Source organism: Pholcus phalangioides, unplaced genomic scaffold, assembly GCF_987345545.1.
Source record: "Pholcus phalangioides strain wild (caught in Gottingen) unplaced genomic scaffold, Ppha-v1.0 ptg000017l_1, whole genome shotgun sequence".
In the NCBI taxonomy this organism is placed as follows: Eukaryota; Metazoa; Arthropoda; class Arachnida; order Araneae; family Pholcidae; genus Pholcus; species Pholcus phalangioides.
The window spans coordinates 4,328,310-4,348,281 of record NW_028301610.1 but is presented as its reverse complement, the minus strand read 5'-3'; the positions used below and the strand labels follow the sequence as shown (position 1 = coordinate 4,348,281).

The 19,972-nt window shown below is 35.5% G+C and overlaps 1 protein-coding gene across 2 annotated transcripts in view; it reads left to right on the top strand.

Moving 5' to 3' along the window:
* LOC149072127 (uncharacterized) overlaps positions 1-19,324 on the top strand; it is a 29,909-nt gene extending 10,585 nt beyond the window's left edge. The window contains exons 1-4 of one of the 2 annotated variants that reach the window (XM_089246338.1): positions 1,603-2,556; positions 11,490-11,678; positions 15,400-15,868; positions 18,102-19,324. In XM_089246338.1, coding sequence (XP_089102464.1) covers positions 1,830-2,556; positions 11,490-11,678; positions 15,400-15,868; positions 18,102-18,126 — 1,410 coding nt within the window. In that variant the 5' untranslated portion in view covers positions 1,603-1,829 and the 3' untranslated portion in view covers positions 18,127-19,324. Of the gene's footprint in view, positions 1-1,602; positions 2,557-11,489; positions 11,679-15,399; positions 15,869-18,101 lie in introns of those variants that run through there. The other variant, XM_089246339.1, reaches the window with a different exon arrangement.
* The last annotated feature ends 648 nt before the right edge of the window (positions 19,325-19,972 follow it).

Sequence of the window (19,972 nt, the reverse complement as noted above, 5' to 3'; positions counted from 1 at the left end):
TGATGTAGAACCGCAATGGGAGCGGGGGGGGGGGGGCACTTAAGTGCTCTAAAATTCTGCCACACGTCACTCAAGGGAATCTCTAAATGTGCCATAAATCGTTTCAGTGTTCTGAACTGTGTCACGTGTTACTTAAGTGATCTTTCAATGTGCCACGGGCCTACTTCAGTGATCTGAAAATGTGCCACGGGTTACTTAAATACTCTGGAATCGTGCCACGGGTCATTTAAACGATCTGTAAATGTGCCGCTTAGTTCATTTTTACAAAATTGGGTTTGCGGGCAAGCCATATCAGATAGCCTTCAGGGCCACATTTGGTCCGCGGGTCAAGGGTTTACCATTATGGTAATATATTATATGGCTTAAAGGGTGGGTGAATGAATTTCTTAAAGAGAAATTTTGAGTTCTTACCCTTCAAATAGCATTGAAATTAACAGAAATATATTAATATAACATATAAAGGTATTTTGTTTCGGAATTTTAATTTTTTTTACATAAAAAAAAATTTTGTTCGTCTGGGGAGTGGAGGCGCACGAGCCCCATTTGCACCCCCCCCCCTTCCACGCGTACGTTTCTGATCCCACCAATATGCGTTAGGAGGTGGGGGCAGTGCTGACGAAATTTTGCTGACAAGGGAGAGGAGGGGGGTCAGAGTTTTGCTTACTTTTGCTGACGGGGGGGGGGGTCAAAATGGCTAAAAATTTGCTGACGTAATACTTGAACGGCCCCAATATTTTCACGACTATTACAAATTCAAGTAAATATCGTTGAAAAAACGGGGCAACGAAAATTACACGAATGTCCCGTAATATGGAACGCAAAGTAGTCCGTCAAATTAAACTGGTCTTGTTTTAATGAAAGGTTGAGAAACACTGGTCTAAGATATTTCCCACGCGCCTCTGAGTAAAATAAATGGCAGACGAAAACAAATTGTAAATTTAGACGCATCTACCACGGGCTGAACTCGGGAAACGCTTTGGTTCATTGTTATTCAATTCGAAAGTGTTGAAAATTATTTAAAAAAAAAGTATACCGCGTTTTTGTAAAGCGGACGCACGTTTAACTGTTTCCAATATGGGGGAAAAAATCATGTGAATCATTCTTTCGCAATGTTCGATCGGCTTTACATGGGTAATGTTGATCATGTTATATCATCGTATTGTACGTAGCGTGAAGGGTATTCTCATTTTGATTTATTTATTTTTTCTTCTCCGGTATCCCATACCTACGCACGTAAAACATTGAACGATTATATATTTTTTGTTGTTGTCTAAAGCCGTACTGTGGTGATGTTGAGTTCTCGGCATACGCGGGTCGATCGCGGTTTGTACTTAACTCTGCTCTTCATTCAAAGTACGGGTAGGATGGATGGAGCCAAGGCTGAGGGGACGGGAGACAGAAGGGACGCGAGTTGAAAAAAATAAAAGAAGGGATGGAAAAAGTCGCCAAACGGAGAGACCTTTTGGTGAGGAGTCAACGTGTGGGAAAGTGCGGAGGATTTTATTATTACCGGAGACGCTACTCCTTGCCTCGCCGTCGACGCCAAAACGTACTCCGCTCCGTCGCCAAGATACTCCCGTTATCTCCCCCACCCCTATTAGGAGAAGGAGCGGAGAGCGCTGCGTATGCGGACTGCGGTGAGGCAAAGACTGCGTTCTTTCCAACGCAAACTAAAAATAAAAAAAACGGGCCTATACCGGACCAGGAGCGTCACATTATCCGGAGCGTTCGTCGTCGTCGGACATTGATTCAATCGTTGCTGTCGAGTATTTCCAGCAGTTGTTACTGTTGCAAGGATAGGTACTATTGTCCATCTACTACCCGTAACCATGTCGGGCACGCGAAAAAAAACAATCACCTTAATCAAAGCCATCAAGAAAGAACCTACCGACGAGGTGGTGATAGACAAATTCGAGACGTTCACGCTGGACGCGACGTCGTACGTGGCGAGTATGAACGGGGACGACGTCGTCACGATGACCCTGGACACTCTCAAGACCCCGGTCAGTAAGCACACGTCGTCGCCGGCCCAGGAGGCGACCAGGACCAAGATACAGAACTGTAACGCCCAGCTGAGTCGGCTGTACAAGCTGAAGACGATCGGTAAACTCGACGTGAAGGGTATGATGCAGATCCGTGCCGTCGAAGACGAGAGAAGGAAAGCCCAGTCCAAACTCAAGAGGCTTCTCAACGAGGCTGAAAGGCAAAGACGGAGGAGAGAGAGGATTCGAAGAGCAAGCGCCGCGAAGGTACTCTTAACCCCGACCAAGAAAGAAGAGCAGGAGGATGAGGATGAGGAAAGAGCTTTCCATAATTATAGTAACACGGCGGCAGCAACGGCATCCTTCGTCGTTGGTGATGACGCCGGCTGTGCTGATGGAATTGGCCCATCCGAAAATGCACTCGTGCCACGGGTTCAAGATGACGTGGAGCTCATGTCATCGTTGCGCCATTGCGCGAAATTCGAAGATTTCCTGAAGGAGATCAACACCATGGGGTTCGCCCTTACTAAAGTCAACGGAGAACAACACGAAGGCGCCTATGAAGTTTGCGAAGGTAAATATCGATTTTATATAACACGTTTCTCGTGGCCTAGGATCGAATTCACATTTCGGGGAGACACCCTGTCAATTTCTCCATCCGCGAGGTGCCATGTGCTGTTCAATATACTTCTCCACGGGGATTTTTCTCTGTGGTTCACCCCCATAAAAACGTATCGAATTTTTTTTTTAGAAAATACGGATGTGTTAATGGGTGCCTGGGGATATTTTCGATTGAAACAATACATCAGTGCACAGCAATTTAATTAATTACAGCGGATTTTTTAATTAACCCACTCACCCTTTGACAGTGGCGCCCGAGTCCAGTTCAGGCAACAGAAAAATTTTATATTTGTGGTCTGATGATTATATTTTAAATACTATTTTACGAAAAAATTTTTTTTTTCTTTTCCATGAAGCCGAATCGAGTTCGTTCATCTTTTGTTATTGATATAATGCGCAACAAAGAAAAAAGATTTCTATTTTTGGTGCAATTTTCTGGAATAAATTACACGCTACCTAGGGGTTAATTTACAAGCACTGTGAAATATGCAGATGAAAAAAATTTGACGGATTGTATTATATGCAAATGCGGTACCCCGAATGCTATTTTACATGACAAAAAAAGATTTGTCAATATTTAAGAAATATGGGATGTTGCACTCAGGGGCGTAGCCAGAAATTTCGTTCGGGGGGGGGGGACCAAAGTGACAGAACAATGGATTTGGCCATCTTTTTCCCTTTTTTCGGTCATTTTCTCACATTTCGGGAGGGGGGGACTTGGGGGTCTGGCCCCCCCACCCCGCTACGCCCCTGGTTGCACTACATGATCGCTGTATTTATACTATTTACATAGATTTGAATAGTTAAAAAATGTCACTTATTATTTGCCAACTTACTTGCACAGCAATATGTATCCTCCACACATGGTATTTGCTCAAGGCCGGACCTGGGGGGGGGGGGGAAGGGGCAACTGCCCGCGTGGCAAATTTTAAGTGGGAACAAAGAATATCGTTATAAAGTTATTGAATTTTAAGTAGTTGAGGCGGCAAAATAACACTAAAGTCCTGGTTATAACCCTGTATTTCCTTCCAAGGGTGCAAAATCGTTCTTGCTTGGCTTGTCAAGAAATAGGAGGCAAGTGAAAATCGAATGTTTAGGAGTTGGCTTTAAAAGCATCAATGCCGAAACGAGCTAGGGCATAATATAATTAATTTCACTATTTTAAAAATGTAAGAAACTCACGTTGCTTGAGAGAAACACGGCTAAATAAAGAGTTGAAGTTAAAATATATACAAAGAGTATTTTTAATGTTATTTATAAACAGATAAAATATTGCGTAGCAAAGTTGAATAGTTTTTACCTCGAATTTTAATTTGAATCTCCTGAAATTTGTGCCGATTTACAAACCGTTTTTGTGCTGTCGTGGTGGGGTGGTAAGATACGGAGTTTCAGATGGGAAGAGATCAGGGCACATGGGTTCAAACCCACCTACCTACTCAAAAACATCTTTTTTTAATAAAGGATATTGGTGTATTGAGAGTTAGACTGTAGGCAATTCCAAACAAGATTCGGAAAAATATTGTAGAGGAATTAACAGTTATATTGAGTATTGTTGTAGCAGAGGGTTTCGGTGTATTTGAGAATTTTCACAAAAATTGGACATTAATTTAGAAGAAACTGAATTAATGTCCTTACTTTTTTTTTTATTTACTACAGCCACCTCGTTGGGCATTTTGCCTGTTGTGGCATTGTATTTGTATTTGTACGTAAAATTTCAGCAGCTCCCAAAAAGTGACGCCAACAAGGAATCGACTCTTTCTAGGTAAAAAGTATTGTATCTATATAGCCGTATTTTGAGAACCGAAATGATACTACAGGATTTAATTTCTAAAAATGCCTAAAAAAATTGAGAAAATAAATAGGTATAATGGTTTTTTTTTTTTTTTTTGCCCTTATATTTTTCATGTATATTCAAATATACGCGAGACCTAAAGGATTAAATTCACTCAAATTCAATTTTATTAGTACTGTATCTATTATAAATTTCCACGTCCCATTTTAACTCTAGTAATTCGGCGGAGTTTTTTTATTTTTGAATTTCGAGAATTATGAAAGTATGTGTCCGTAATATTTATCAAAATCAATACTTATCATTCCGAATCTCAGATTCATTAAATGGTCATTGTCAATATGGTTCTGGTATTCTTTGAGCCGCCTATGAAAAGTGGGCGTCAGGTGCGGCCGCATTCGAAAAATCATTGCTTAAATTTTTCAGCGATAAAACCAGGGTTGGGTTTTTGATGTCAAAAACTAGTTTAAACCGTCAAAAACTGTCGAAAATTGTCAAAAACCTAAGTGAATGTTTTTGGATATTATTTTGAATACAGTATATAGGTTGATGACACGATGAAGAACTTACTTTTTTGCATATTGCGTTTTATTTTTAAACACTAATTTATGACAATAATTAAAACTAAATATTAATTACAATTTGCAACTTTAATTTTTTGATAGCGAGAGTGTAGACCAGATACATAAGTTTATGGTCCATTTTTATCTAAACTGCTAATGTGATCTAAACTACTGATTACCCGTGTTCAATTTCCTAAGCGAAATAGAGCTGTTTATTCAAAATATGTGTGGTAGGAGATCACAGAATTAGGTTTTTGACCTCAAAAACGTACTCAGTATTAAAACAGTCAAAAACATGTTGTCAGTGTTGTCATTCTTACGTAAAAAGTAAGAATGACAATACTGACAACATAGAATAAGTTATAGGAGCTTTTCTTAAGCATCATATCCAATCAGCACTGCTAAATTAAAGGACATTTTAGTCCAATTCATTATTTTTTTTATTGCTAGCTGTATTCTAATGTTATGCACAATAAGGGCATCATTTTAATTATCTCAGTGATTATCTAGAAAGTTTAATAACAGAAATCAACATTACATATATATGGTGTAAAAAACTTTTTTTAAACACCTATCTGTTATGAGTACAGCAGATGGTTTATATCTTGGAAGGTCGAGAAGGATCTTGAAGAACATCAAATAGTTTCATAGTTTTTCCTTCAGCTCGTTCAAATTGTATATTTTACATGAAAGTACATATATATTGTCCAAAATAATTCTGTAGAGAGCAGAAAATTATTTTACAATCATATTCAGTATTTATTATTTGTATAATATAATTTATGTGACTTTAAACATTACATGCAATCGATGTGTGTATTTTCAACGGGAATTTTTATATTGAAAATCAATATCTGAGGTTTTTGACGTGACAGGTTTTAAACGTCAAAAACCTGTCAACCCTGGATAAAACAAGAGATGACTGAGAAAATGTTAATAAAAAAGTCGGAATGATGATTTTCACACAGGGCCTCGCGTCCGGTAAAAACGTCCCTAGTTATTCTATCACGTGGTTAGAAAAGGCAGTGTTTGTTGAATTGTGCGTAGCCAACTTTTGGTAGGCTTTTCGCGCGACGAGCTAAAGATATTGATTTGTGTGTGTGCGCTCCTGTTCATGCTTCAAAGTGGTTCTTTTAAGTGTGTGAAAAATAACAACTAAACTATTCTGGGGAACGGAAAATGCACCATAAATTGGGCAAGGGAGCCGGTTATTGAATGGTTACGCTGGCCGCTACTTGGTCACTATCCTTTAACACTTTATCTACCACGTTATGAAGAGTAGAAAGAGAAGAAAATGATAATAAGTATGAATTAAAATATAAATATAATAATAAATAATTATAATGTATATCGTGTGGTTGGTCATTTTAATTCAAATTAAAGACAAAACAAATATAAAAAACATGCTGTTTTTCAAACAATCAGTACATAACAAATTATCAAACCTTGGTACTTCAAAGTACCGTGAGTAGATAAAGGATTAAAACAGATAAAATCTTGCTCAGCAAAGTTGAATAGTTTGTACCTTGGAAATTTTATTTTTAATCTCCTCAATTTTGTGCGATTTTATAAATCTTCGAACACGTAAAATTTCAGCAGCTCTCAAAAATGACACCAACAAGAAATCAGCTCTTTCTAGATAAAAAAAAGTGTTGCATTAACATAGCCGTATTTTGAACTGAAATGACACTATATAAGATTTACTTTCTCTAAAATACCATAGACATTGAGAAAAGAAATAGGTATAATTGATTTTTTTCACCATATATTTGCACGCATATTCAAATATGTACGGGACTTAGAGGGTTAAATTCACTAAATTTTAATTTTATTAGTAAAGTAGACACTTATTATCCGGCCTAATAGGGCAAGCCGGATAGGCCGGAGTTCTTATATGCTCATTCCCTATCCGACCTATACAATTAAAAGCATCCTTTTTAGTCCGGGATTACACTATAAAAGTTTGGTAAAAGTCCTTTTATAAAACTTGGAAAATGCTACCAATAATATCATCGGTTGCATTTTCTATAATTTAACCAATAATTTTATGGTGGCATTTTTCAAGTTCACTTGAAAAATACAACCAATAAGCTCATTGGTCATATTTGCTCGAATGTAACCGATCAGCTTATTGGTTGTATTTTTCCGGTTTTATATCACTTTTACAAAACTTTTATAGTGTACAAACGTTTTACTAAAGTCCATTTATAAAACTTGAAAAATGCAACCAATAGGCGGATCAGTTAAGTTCGCTCGCATGTAACAGATGTACAAGATTCATCAAAAGACTGGTTATTTGTGGAGATGAAGATTACAAGGAAGAAAATTCATCACTGCCCCCACGGGGACTCAAACCCCGGTCTCTCGCTTGCCTACATATATACGCTCCAAGGTTGAAATATTCTATCTTCTTCCATAGCTTAGATGGTAGATCCCTCGTCTGGCGAGCGAGAGACCGGGGTTCGAGTCCCCGTGGGGGCAGTGATGAATTTTCTTCCTTGTAATCTTCATCTCCACAAATAACCAGTCTTTCGATGAATCTTGTATTGACAAGTGGAGAGGACGTTTCTATATGTAACAGATGTGTTTATTGGTTACATTTTCAAGTTTTATAAAAGAATTCTTATCAAACTTTTACAGTGTAATACCGGCCTTATTCATATTTTCTGACCAGTACTTGAAAAATGTTTGTTGTATACTGTTCTGCACGTTTTAAAAATTCATTACAGAGAAAGGAAGTCCAAGAATGAAAATACTGTATATATTTTGAGATAAATTTTATATTTATCAAACTTACTCGCAGGAACCATAAAATCATCTACCCTACAGCAGAGGTCTTCAACCTTTTTCCAGTCGCAAGCACTACCTGTACCCATCATCAAAAGAAGAGCACCCTTACGGCAAGTTTACCATACGAATGCATGAAATAACAATGATTTCAATTCTTGAATGCAATTCCTCCAAGGTGTATTCCTCCAATTGGAACGTTGATCAAGTGCTCGCGAGCACGAAATCGGACGCGAGCATCGAGCACTCCGGGCACTTCAGGGAGCGCCGTGTTGAAGATGCTTGCCCTGCAGTATGAATGCACGCATTTACAAACAAAACATTAAACATCAAACTAAACAAAACATTAAACATCAAACCAAACAAAACATTAAACATCAAACTAAGCAAAACATTAAACATCAAACTAAACAAAACATTAAACATCAAACTAAACAAAACATTAAACATCAAACTAAACAAAACATTAAACATCAAACTAAACAAAACATTAAACATCAAACTAAACAAAGCATTAAACATCAAACTAAACAAAACATTAACATAAAACCAGGCTTAGTTCTTACAAAAATTATTTAATCTTATCTTACGGTTCTTTAATAAATGCAAGGCGAGGGGAGGGGTGACCAGGAATTCGCCCCCGAACATGGTTAAATCTGTTGTTCTATCACTTTGCCCCGCCCCGAAATAAATTTCTGGCTACGGCCTTGGATTACACAAATGTGAAAGGTAATAATGTTATTTATTAATGTATTATTAAACTAGGCCGGATAATAGACGAGAGTCTACTGTAAATGGACACGTTTTATTTCGACTTCAGTTAATTCGGTGGGTTTTTTTATTTCGAGAATTGTGAAAGTATATCCGTAATTTTGCGAAATCAGCGCTTGTCACACCGAATCTCGGTGCCCAGTGCCGTCGGGGGCCTCAAGTGCATAAGAGGCCTCTGATAATGAAATATCTATATATTTATATTTTTTATATTTATATTAGATTTATATTTTTTATATTTATATTAGATTTATATTTTTTATATTTATATTAGATTTATATTTTTTATATTTATATTAGATTTATATTTTTTATATTTATATTAGATTTATATTTTTTATATTTATATTAGATTTATATTTTTTATATTTATATTAGATTTATATTTTTTATATTTATATTAGATTTATATTTTTTTCATAAGACAACCATAATATTCTTTATGGGCATTGTATCATGTGTATATATTGTTTATAATTTTTTGTGATTGTGTTTTTAATTGGGTTGCTGTATTTTTGAAATATATGACATCCATATTTGTTATGGGCATCTTTTTCTCAGTCTCCTCGTTGGGCATTTTGCCTGTTGTGGCGTTGTATTTGTATTTATATCTATATATGTGCTATGATTTTCGAGAGAAAGCATAAAATTTATAATCAGGTACTTTCAACTAATTAGGGGCACCCAGAATATATATATATCAAAGTAATTTTCCCTGATGCTCTGTTAAGACGATCCTGATTCTATCCCACGTGGTTATAAGAAGGAATCAGTTTTTTTTGTATTGAATGGTTACGCTGGATCCATTTCCTGGTCACATACTCGGGAATATTTCATAAGTCCTTCAAGTCAGAGGCGTCGACATGAAGAAAACATTGGAAGGGCTGAAAGTTGCTGGTCGTCCCGTATATACGAAACTCAAGCTTGTACGTAGGAGGAGGAAGGTGCATTGCATTGTTTTTTCACAAATTATTGGGGGGGGGGGGGGCTCAAATGGCCTCAGCCTCTAAGTTTCGGCGCCATATTATTGCCATATGATATAGTAAATCTGGTAAACTACAAGTTTTAGCGAAAACAGACACTATTCTGTTATTGTATTACGTAAGAAAACAATCGATTGGGCGGTTTCTATGCGCACTATAGCAAAGGTTCCCAAACTCGCAGCACGTTCGCGGCATCCTTGGTGATGAGATTAGAATTAAAAATATATCATTGCACCCCAGTGTGATTAAAAGGAATTTCGATGACACATTTAGGTTAGTGATTCCCAAACGGGCAGTCGAGCGTGCCGTGAAATATTTTGGGAAAACATTACATTGAACCTACGTAGTAAAATAATGTTGATTCCCAATCAGTGTATCACGAAACTTTAAAGGTTGCCGCCAAAGCGTTTCGAGATCAAGCAGGGATGCTGTGACGAATTTAAAATTTCTGAGGATGCCTCAAACGTAAAAAGTTTGGGAATCTGTGATCTGTGGATAGAGAGAGAGTGAGAGAGAGCTCTCTCTCTTTATGTGGCCAAAGTGTATTGTGATACTCTCTAGATTCTCCAAATAACGGATCGATGTTGTTAATATGACTGGTAGAGATCGGTCTTTGCGCGAGTGGGCTCAACGGGGAGCGTTGGTACTTCGACCCTCCGACGTAGTAGATTTTCTTGGAGGTAAATGAAAAATTTTCCATCATTCAAACGTCGTCATCATTCACTAATCGTCACCACTCCTTGTTATCAAAATCACCCCCTCTCAGAAGCATGGCCCCAAATCCTCCAGTAGGATCCCTAGACCAGGATCTTTGACAGGCTTCCTGGTCAGATGTTTCACGAGTTGAAAAAAACAAAAAATGATAAAAATCGTCCCGGGACTCTTGTCAGTAAAATCCATGGCTTCCACATCCTGGAGCCGGGCCCCTAGGCTGGGATGTTTATCTGCCCTTCAAGCCAGATTTTTCACGGACCCTTCTATAGTGAATTTATAGTATGAAAAAGCAAAAAATGACGACAATTGTCTCAGGCCGCGAGGCTGGAGCCTTGTCATCCCCATCCATGTTGGGGGCCATGCCCAGGTGCTTACGTAATACTTGAATGACCCCTAGTGTGTGTGTGTGTGTCCTGTATTCTATTTCCATTGTTCTCCATGCTGTTCCAGATGGGGATATTGGATATACAATTTTTTTATAACTATTTTAATATAACTTCATTATAACTTGTAACTATTTAACTATTTTTTATAACTTTTTTAAAACTATTTTACACATAATTTAACAAATGAAATGGGCATGTTTCAATATATTTATATCTGTACACTTCATATGACAGAATTTCTTAAATGATAAGATCTATTTTTTTTCTTCATATGAAAAAATTATGAAAAATCTCCAAGAAATGTATCCTTTGGCTATAACAGTAATATGTTCAATGATTTCTTCCTTCTTGTTTTATTGAAAGAGTGTACCTTGAAATTCTCTTTTTGTTCTTTTGGGAATAAGATAAAGCTCATAATTCAAATGAAATTTCCTCAAAACTGAAGCTTAAAATGCTTACTCACAAATTTCTCAAAAAACCTTCTCTCAACTCTTCTTAGGAGAACTGATAATAAACCTCTGACTCATCCTTAAATATTAATATTGCGACCAAAACAGATTCAAATAAATGTTATTGCCTCTCACATGTCATTCACAAGTTACCATATCAAATAAATTATTGCACTGTAGTTTGTAAAGGGTTATTAATACTTTTATTAATTTACATTTAAATATTTATTTCAGTTCATATTTTGAGTTACTTATCTTTCATTTATTTCTTTAGTCTTTCTAGAAGGAAAAATTGTGGCTGAGTGAAAAAATTTTCTTTCACTATTCAGTGTGCTTAACATTTTTCATACCATTAGTGGTGTATCAGTTTGGTTTTTTTTCATCATCTCTAGTATTTACACTGAGAAGTTACCATTAAATTATATTTCTAATACTTATATGCAGTCCTTGAAAATGGTACCAATGATGGTGAGGTCAAAGTTCAGGTAGAGCTTATTGAAGGTGATGGAGTTTTGGATCAGAACATGACTGTCATTGAACCAGATATCCAGATTGTTAAGCAGGAACCACTGTCACAACCAGCCTCACCCCAGCCCATGAATGATGTTCAAGAATCTAGAACCAAAGATGCTGGTAAGTATTGGCAATGTAGAAGTAATGCATTACAGTGAAATCTTGTTAAGTCAACACCCTAATAAGTCGTCACTCTGGTTAAGTCACCATTTTTCTTCAGTCCTGTCTAGGCTTTCATAGATAACAATGTTATTAAATCCTTGGTTACCGGTCGTTAACTTGTCACTATGGAAAAGTTTGAGAGAGTGGAACTGTGATTTCTGTAGCTACCTTCAAATAAATAGCTTGATAACAGTATTGCCATATGTTCAAAAGTGATCATAAAACCTTATGTATCAAAACCGAACAACTCAAGTGACAAAAGTTACACTGAGGAAGTTGATTTGCCAACTAAAGAAACAAAAGTTCTTAAAACATTAGAACTGTTCCAGCTGGATGTAATTTTTGTATATGCCCTCACTCATTCAGGGCTCCAAATTTGAACAAAATATTTTACATTGAAACTGACGACACTCCGCTTAGATCATCATGATTTCTCAATAACGTAAGTGACAATGTAACAAGGGTTTACTGTATTTCTGAATTCAAAAATTGCATAAAAAAGAAGAAAAATTTTGATTGAATGCTGCAATATTCATATCATTGACATACAGAGGTTTATTTCCCAATAACAAATCAAATTATTGAAATTTCCACTCTTGAAAACCAAAATTCACCTAAAACTGTAAGTTACCAAAATATTTTTCATGTAAAATGAATGAACTAGCAAAACTATTTCATTCATTTCTTAATGAAATAACTAAATAATATTAAATAAATAATTAAATGAATCAAATTCAAACACCAAAGAAATGAGCATTGAGTCCTTCTTTGATTAAAAAAAAATATTTGATGAGCATATATACTTTTCTTCAAGCATAATTTACAGTTTTGCAATTTTGCATCATGCAATAGAAGCTCTTTAAAATCGATTGATTCAGATTACCTGTGTGCTGGTCATATAGTTATAAAATTGGTAGGATTTTATTCAAATTCAATATTTTTGACTTCAATTCCAGATGTAAAAAATAGACTGGTGACCATTCTGTAGTTTTAACCCTCTGAATCTTGGATCAACTCAGTGAATGTCTTTGAAAGATAAATGAGTTTTTATATCAAATTATTTATTAAAATTTTCTAGGTTGAGCATATCAATCGCATCTTTTATTTTTTAAATCCTTTGAGAAGTTTCCAACAGAAGCCATTTCTGTAGATCAATACAAGTTCTGTAGATCAGACCCATCTGATTTCTTTGCACCTGCACAATAGGTATATTTGCATAATGTAGAATGATACCTGTTCTGTTTCCACTGTAAATACATATTTCAGCTCTTCCCTTGATAGAATTATTCTTTATTGCTCTAAGCATTTGCTTCTCTTTCAAGGAGAGAAATGTATTAAAAAACATATGTGCAAAGTCTTTATTTATTTATTTTAATGTAACTGTAAAAACATTCAAGTCATTCACCATGTGATAATGAAATTTCATACTTTATTATTAAAAAAGTAAATTCTTTTTAAATTCAAGCACATGCAAAAATGTCACTATTAGCCGTAAACTTTTTGTTAGGATTTTATTAGAAAATGAACAAATGAAACCTGCTCAAGATTTCCAAGTGTTAAATGAAAAACAAAAAAGAAGTGAAACACAAGAGAATTGAAAGAGTAGTTTGATTCTCCATGGCATTGAAGCATGTGTCCTATTATTTTGTTAAGCCTATAATTCTCTATACTTAAAGAGAAATTGGTATTGCTGCTCAAACCATTCCTCAATGGCATCGTTCACAGCATTGTCAGTCTTGAATGGTTGCTTTCACTGTATACTTTCTCCTCCTAACCAAACATGGCCCACTGCTCTGTCTCAATGAAGAGAAGATATAAGCAGGTGGTCAAAATTCACTGTATACCCGCATTCTTTTCTTTCGACTTAAACTTGTTATTCCATGTTTGCCTGGATTGTTGTAAATTAACCCGTTCACATACAGGCTTCTGGCATTCTGGCAACAAATTTGGATGACCTCCAATTTGAGGTATTGGCGATACATTTCAAAAAATCTGGTTTTCTTGTTTGCATGATAGAAATAGAAGGGAGGGGGGGGGGGGGACACACAAAGAGTTTACAATTGGTTTTTCTTTCTCATTCTCCCCTACATGTTCTCTTTCTGTAGTAGAAAGATACATTATATGTATCAGTATGTATGGAGGGGAAAAAAATCACCAAACAGGAGTATTAAAAGAACAGGGAGAGAAAAATCAACTTTCATTCATAGGGTTATGATGAGACTTTCCTGTGACGACAGAAGAGGTAAAAAAACCAGCGAAGCTGGAAGGAATTTCTTACATGTGCATTAGGATGAGATATCTTGTCTTTGATTATTAAGGAGTTAAATGCTACAAACTGCAAACTGAGAATCACGCTTAGCTTCTGGTGTGCAGTCAGCATACAGTGATATACTCCCTGGTGAGACCAATATAGACAATGTAGTGCCTATTACCAGCAAAACATCAAACTTGCATTCCAAACCATAGATGCTTTGCTTCGATTTTATTGTCAATGTTTCCAATCAGACCATCTGCCATGATATTTTGTATTGGCTGTGAATTTGTAATTTCCTTAGGGCCATTGCAGAACATTTACAACTAATCAATAATGATAATTTTCAAGACACATTTTCCTCCTCATACCGCAATCTCAATTCTCTATTGGCTTGGATTCCTCACTTGAACTCTTCAGTTGAAAATGTATTACTGCTCTTTGACTCTTTCATGATGGGTTTGGAAACACCAGCCACCTTCAGTATGCAGAGCCCTCTTAAGAGCATCATGGACGTCCAGGCCAAGTGATCTTTCTGAGGCCCTACCAGGCAAATTCTCGGAAATTTCAACCAGATCTAATTTTTGTGAGGCCCCTTTTCTCTTGATGCCCCCGGGCCGTGCCTTAAGATGGCACTGTCAGTATGCAGCATCTGTCTCATGAAGTCAGCAAAAAAAATTCAGATACAGTGCTAGTATGCACACACAATGCTTCTTCTCTTATTTCACAGAGTCAAATCAACTACCATAATGCAAAATGTATTTCATGTGTTTTTCGAAAAGTTATATGAAAATGCAGTGAAACTGCTGTAAGAGGACCATTCTCTGCTCTTACAAAAAAAAAACTGGATGTTCAGAAAACATAACACCTTAGTAGAGGTGGACTAATTATTAAAAAAATATTATTATGATTATGGTATGTTAAATGTTAGCCCTATTTATTTGTAGTTCCTTTACAGCAGTAGCCCTTCAGTAATATATAACTCTTGATTATATTAACTTGCTTTTGTGTCTATTCTCCCAACACCATCTACAGCAGAAGGCCTTTGCATAAAGCTTGTGACATCACTGAAGAAGGTCATCTCACCTATAGCCATTGGATATAGCAGGCCAACACATGCGCCAGCTTTTCCCTTTTTTGTAGTTTATCCAGTGGCTATATAGGTGAGATGACCTACTTCAGTGACATCACGAGCTTCAGGCAGAGGCCTTACGCTGTAGATGGTGTTGATTCTCCTGGCACTATATTTTGGATAGGTTTTTCGAATGAGAAATAAGTGGGAATACTGTTGCACCCTTTTGCTTTTGTGTTTTAGAGAGTTTACTATAATATTAAAGAACATTTTCATTTGGACATGCACATTAATTTGGTCAAACAAATTCTTTAATAAGCTCATAATATAATAGCTTTGTTTCATGTTTTTTTTAGCAGACAAAAAGAAAGGGCCAGAGCCCTCCAAGAAGCGCCCAACACCAGGAAGCTCAAACAACACCACCTTGGCCAAAGCAATTTCTGAAGAGCTTGCTCGTAAGCAGGCTAGATTCATGACCGAGTGGCAAGAGCAATATCAGGAATGGTTCCAGAAACAAGTAGAGGCTCAGCAACAGTGGGAGGAGACATTTATGCAGGAGCAAATAGAAGTTGCCAAGTCCACATTGGAAAATATTGGCAACTCTTTCCTTCACAGCATGCAGCAAATCCTTCAGAATATGGCCAGCAATGCAAGGCACAGGACTCTTACTCCATTTGTACCATCTTTCTCATCCTCCAGGAATGTGGAAATGAATGGACTTGGTGGTACAGAGTTCTCAGTCTTCCTTGGTTCAGACGGAGCCTCCACCAGTGGACCAACAGTACTGTCTGCTCGCACTCTAGCTGACGAAAGTTTCAATAGTCTGTAAGTTTTTTAAATTTATATAATATGAAATATTCCTAGTTTATTGTAATATTATTTTACTAACCCTTTCTGTGGCACAGTGGAAACCACTAAACATGCTGTAAAGTGCCATATCTTTTATAAAATAATCTTTCTTCTGATTTTAAGAAGGTGCAAAGTTGGGGGAATAGGAAAATGTGTTCTATTGAGAAATTAGCTTTACAGAATATCTGAACTCGTCATTACTAAAATAAAAGGCTTTTAAGAAGAAGATATTTCACTAATGCCAATGAGAGAATTAGAGATTATTAGATGCTGATTGCATATGGAATACGAGATGGAAGATCTTCTATTTGCAATGTGTTGCTTACAATTATATTAAAGTGACATTTCTACTCAAAATATTATGTAATACTACACTTTTCACTTATTGTTCATTTAAGTATCAATATATAGCAGAGGCACCAGCATAAAGGAAACATGGGGGGGGGGGCTGAAAATTGCTGGTTGTCTCGTATATACGGGACTAAAGCGTGTGTGTAGGAGAGGGAAGGTGCACCATATTGTTTTTTTCTGAAATTATTGGGGGGGGGGGGGTTATTTCATTTATTAGGTAGCTCAAAGTGCCTCAGCTCCTAGGTTTCGGCATCTATGATATGTAAGGGGTTTCACTCTTATTGTTGTCATTCAGCTAATTCCCCCCCCCCCAACCTTTTGTCTAGCAGGAAACCTTCATTTACAAAAATGTTTCAGATGTCAGACATCATCTCTGAAGCACAAGTCAAAGAAATTATTTATTGAAAATTACAAGATTTAATTTTTTTATAGGGTCCTCTGGTTGTATAAGTCATATTCGGTAAAATATTTTTCCAGCACTGACTTGTTAAAAAAATCATCCTTTTTCTGAAAAATTTACAGAGTTATGAAAATTTGAATTTTGTACATTTTAGACAAATTTCTTGTCAGAAAATACATCTTACAAGTATGCCATCAGTCTTTACAAGTATGCCCTCAGTCTTTACAAGTATGCCCTTAGTCTTTACAAGTATGCCCTCAGTCTTTACAAATATGCCAGCTCATCTGAAGAGAAGACATATTTTGATTAGTGAAAAAAATAACTTTTTACAGATTTTATAAAAATTTTGGACCTATCAAACAAACTTCTATCTAGCAATTTTTTCACTCATCCTGACTTATTTTCCTCATTATGTATTTTTTTTTCAATTGTTATCATAAGTAATTTGTAACAGCAACCTCCAAAGTAAGTAGATTTTAAAATTTGCCGTTTTGAGTGTGTTTATGCTCCTAATCAATTTGACCCCAATTTTATGATCATTTACTGAATGAAATTGTTGATTTTTTCCAATTTATGTAATGTTAAGTTTATGTAATTTTCCCCATTTATATTTCCTTCTCAATTCATCAAGTTTTCTCCTCAAAAAGAAAACATTCCATGAGTAAAGTAAAGTAAGAGTGGCCTTCTTTAGTGTAATAGGCATTCTTTAACATATTTTCACTAATGATGAGCACAAAATTATATTCATTGTAAATCTCAGTATAAAACTACATACACAATTTTTTATTTATCTTTGGTTATTGATACAGAAGAGAGCAAAGGTCACCAACTTTCTGTATGTAGGTACCTTTGGGCAGGGGCGTAGCCAGAAATTTCGTTCGGGGGGGGGGACCACTTTCATTTCGGGGGGGGGGGACCAAAGTGACAGAACAATAGATTTGGCCATCTTTTTCCCTTTTTTCGGTCATTTTCTCACATTTCGGGGGGGGGGGGCCAGACCCCCAAGTCCCCCCCCCCCTGGCTACGCCCTTGCCTTTGGGTGTGCTGCAATGTTACTTATTGCACAAGGAACTAGGAAACTAAGAGATTTTTATGACATAGCCTATTTTTGGGAAGCAATTTGGCTATTTGTGTGACTGACTACAACTTTAAAAAAAATGCATTTGTACTCATAGATGTATGAATGTTGGCAGTCACTATGCATCAAGTAGTTGATGCTACTTAATGTGTAGATATAATTGTAGTTTTTTCCAGGTTTATCACTATAAATTTAAATTTTTAATACTTAAATACTTTGTTTATCAACAGGTAAGATTCATGTATCTTGATACCATTTTTCCGTCACATTGTTATTTGGTTGACTCATATAATTTTATGCATTCTTACCTTTATTGTTGGAAAAACCACAAAAACAATGTATTTATATTTAAACTCATGATATGTATTTTTTTTTTTCAGAACGAGTGGACCAATTATCATGTGAATCAGAGTGTTCATTCTCCTTTTATACAGAATTTGCATTTTTGTCTTTGGAAATTTTCATTATTTTTTAAAAGGGGGAATGTTGCTTGATTTAATACAAGATAATTCTGAAGTTGAAGAAAGTTGGTCAAAAAAAAAAAAAATTGAGGAAAATGATAAGTTGAGTTATTAAAGCATTTAAACACCATAGTTATCTTGATGCCATACATGTGAATTCTATAGATGCCATTTCATTTGGAAAGAATGATGAATTTTTTTTATTTTATTTTTGTTACTTTTTATTTGTTGTATTCAAGAGCTTCATATTGTGCCTGTTGCATTTATTTTACGTGTATTCTTTTATTCACTTGTTTATTTTGTGCACACTTGTTGTATATCAAAGATAAGAAATTACCTTTTCTGTTGTCTTGCTTATTTGATATTTTTTGTTTATGAGTAAAGGAAAACAAATGAGTCACATAATGTATACGGTTAACTTGATAACATTAAGTGTAGTAATGTGATCAGAATATTCCATATTCACCTGACTTTATGTGGTAAATAACCCCTTCCAATGTTGAGATGATTGATTTTTAAAAATACTGTGAAGACCTGTTATTGCAATATACATTATAGAAATTACATCTCCAATTTTATTATTATACATAAATTATTATGCTGCAGCTTCAAGGAGATATACTACTTTTTTCTTCACTTCCCTACTCAACATTAACCTTAGATCCATCAAGAGTGTTCAAAATGTATAATTTTTTGAATTCCTTTATGATGTTTTTCTTGGCTTATTGTTTTTAAACCCTATGACACCAAAGCAGAATATGCTGAAATTGTCATTTGCACCGATCAGTGCTAATGCAGAACAATTTGGGAGAATTTTAAGAAAAAATGTAGAAAATACTATTATAGGGGTTTTTCCACACACACTGAATATTTCCACTCAACTAAGGGCTCGTTACAGAACAATGCAAGACATTCTGCTTTATGGTCCTTATGATATGTTAATCCACTAAAGTAGTAACTGTAGCTATGTTATTGTTGCTTTTCTTTAAAAAAAATTTTTTTGGCAAAACTATGACCACATCTAATAGCCACTCACCTGACTGACTCATCAGGAAATCGTTGAAGGTGCTTATTTATGACTATATATCCAGAACTTGAAATAATCATTTCTACAAAAAACACAAAAAAAAAAAAAAATCAAAGAACATACTTTTGGTGAAACTGACAAATTTCATCTATTATATTTAGTTTTTCAAAGGCATTTAGTGCTAACTGCCCTCTTTTACTTCAATGGTATGTTCATACCCTCATATGAGATAATACTCCACTCTTATTTTAGAGATATAAACTCCATGGGGAAAAATCCTTGTCATATATATAGTCAGGTAAATATAGTAATATTATGTCTTTTAAAGGAGTTAATGGTTTTGATATCAATTACAATTTTCTAATGCATTCATGTGATCAGTTTTCAGCTCACCTGACGCATTCTTCTAATGTTAAAGTTCAACTATGAGTGGCTATAAAGGATGAAATTATGCACACACACTCATCCAGGTTGATGAGTGATCTTCAAAAAGTTTAGTTTCTTTTTTGTGTTTAAAATTTGAAGTTTTATATCCAAAATATTATCAAAACCTATTGAGCTTCAATATCATATAATCTAAGAACATGATGATGGCTAGTCTGACCAAAGTGAACTTTCAAAAATTGTAGTTGAAAATTTATACTAAGAATTATGCCAACCAAAACAAATTATTTTGCATATTATATTTATTCTTATATTAATTTTTTATGAGAAATGTCCTCAATCAGCTCTTCACTTCAACTGATCTCTATTAAGAAAGAAT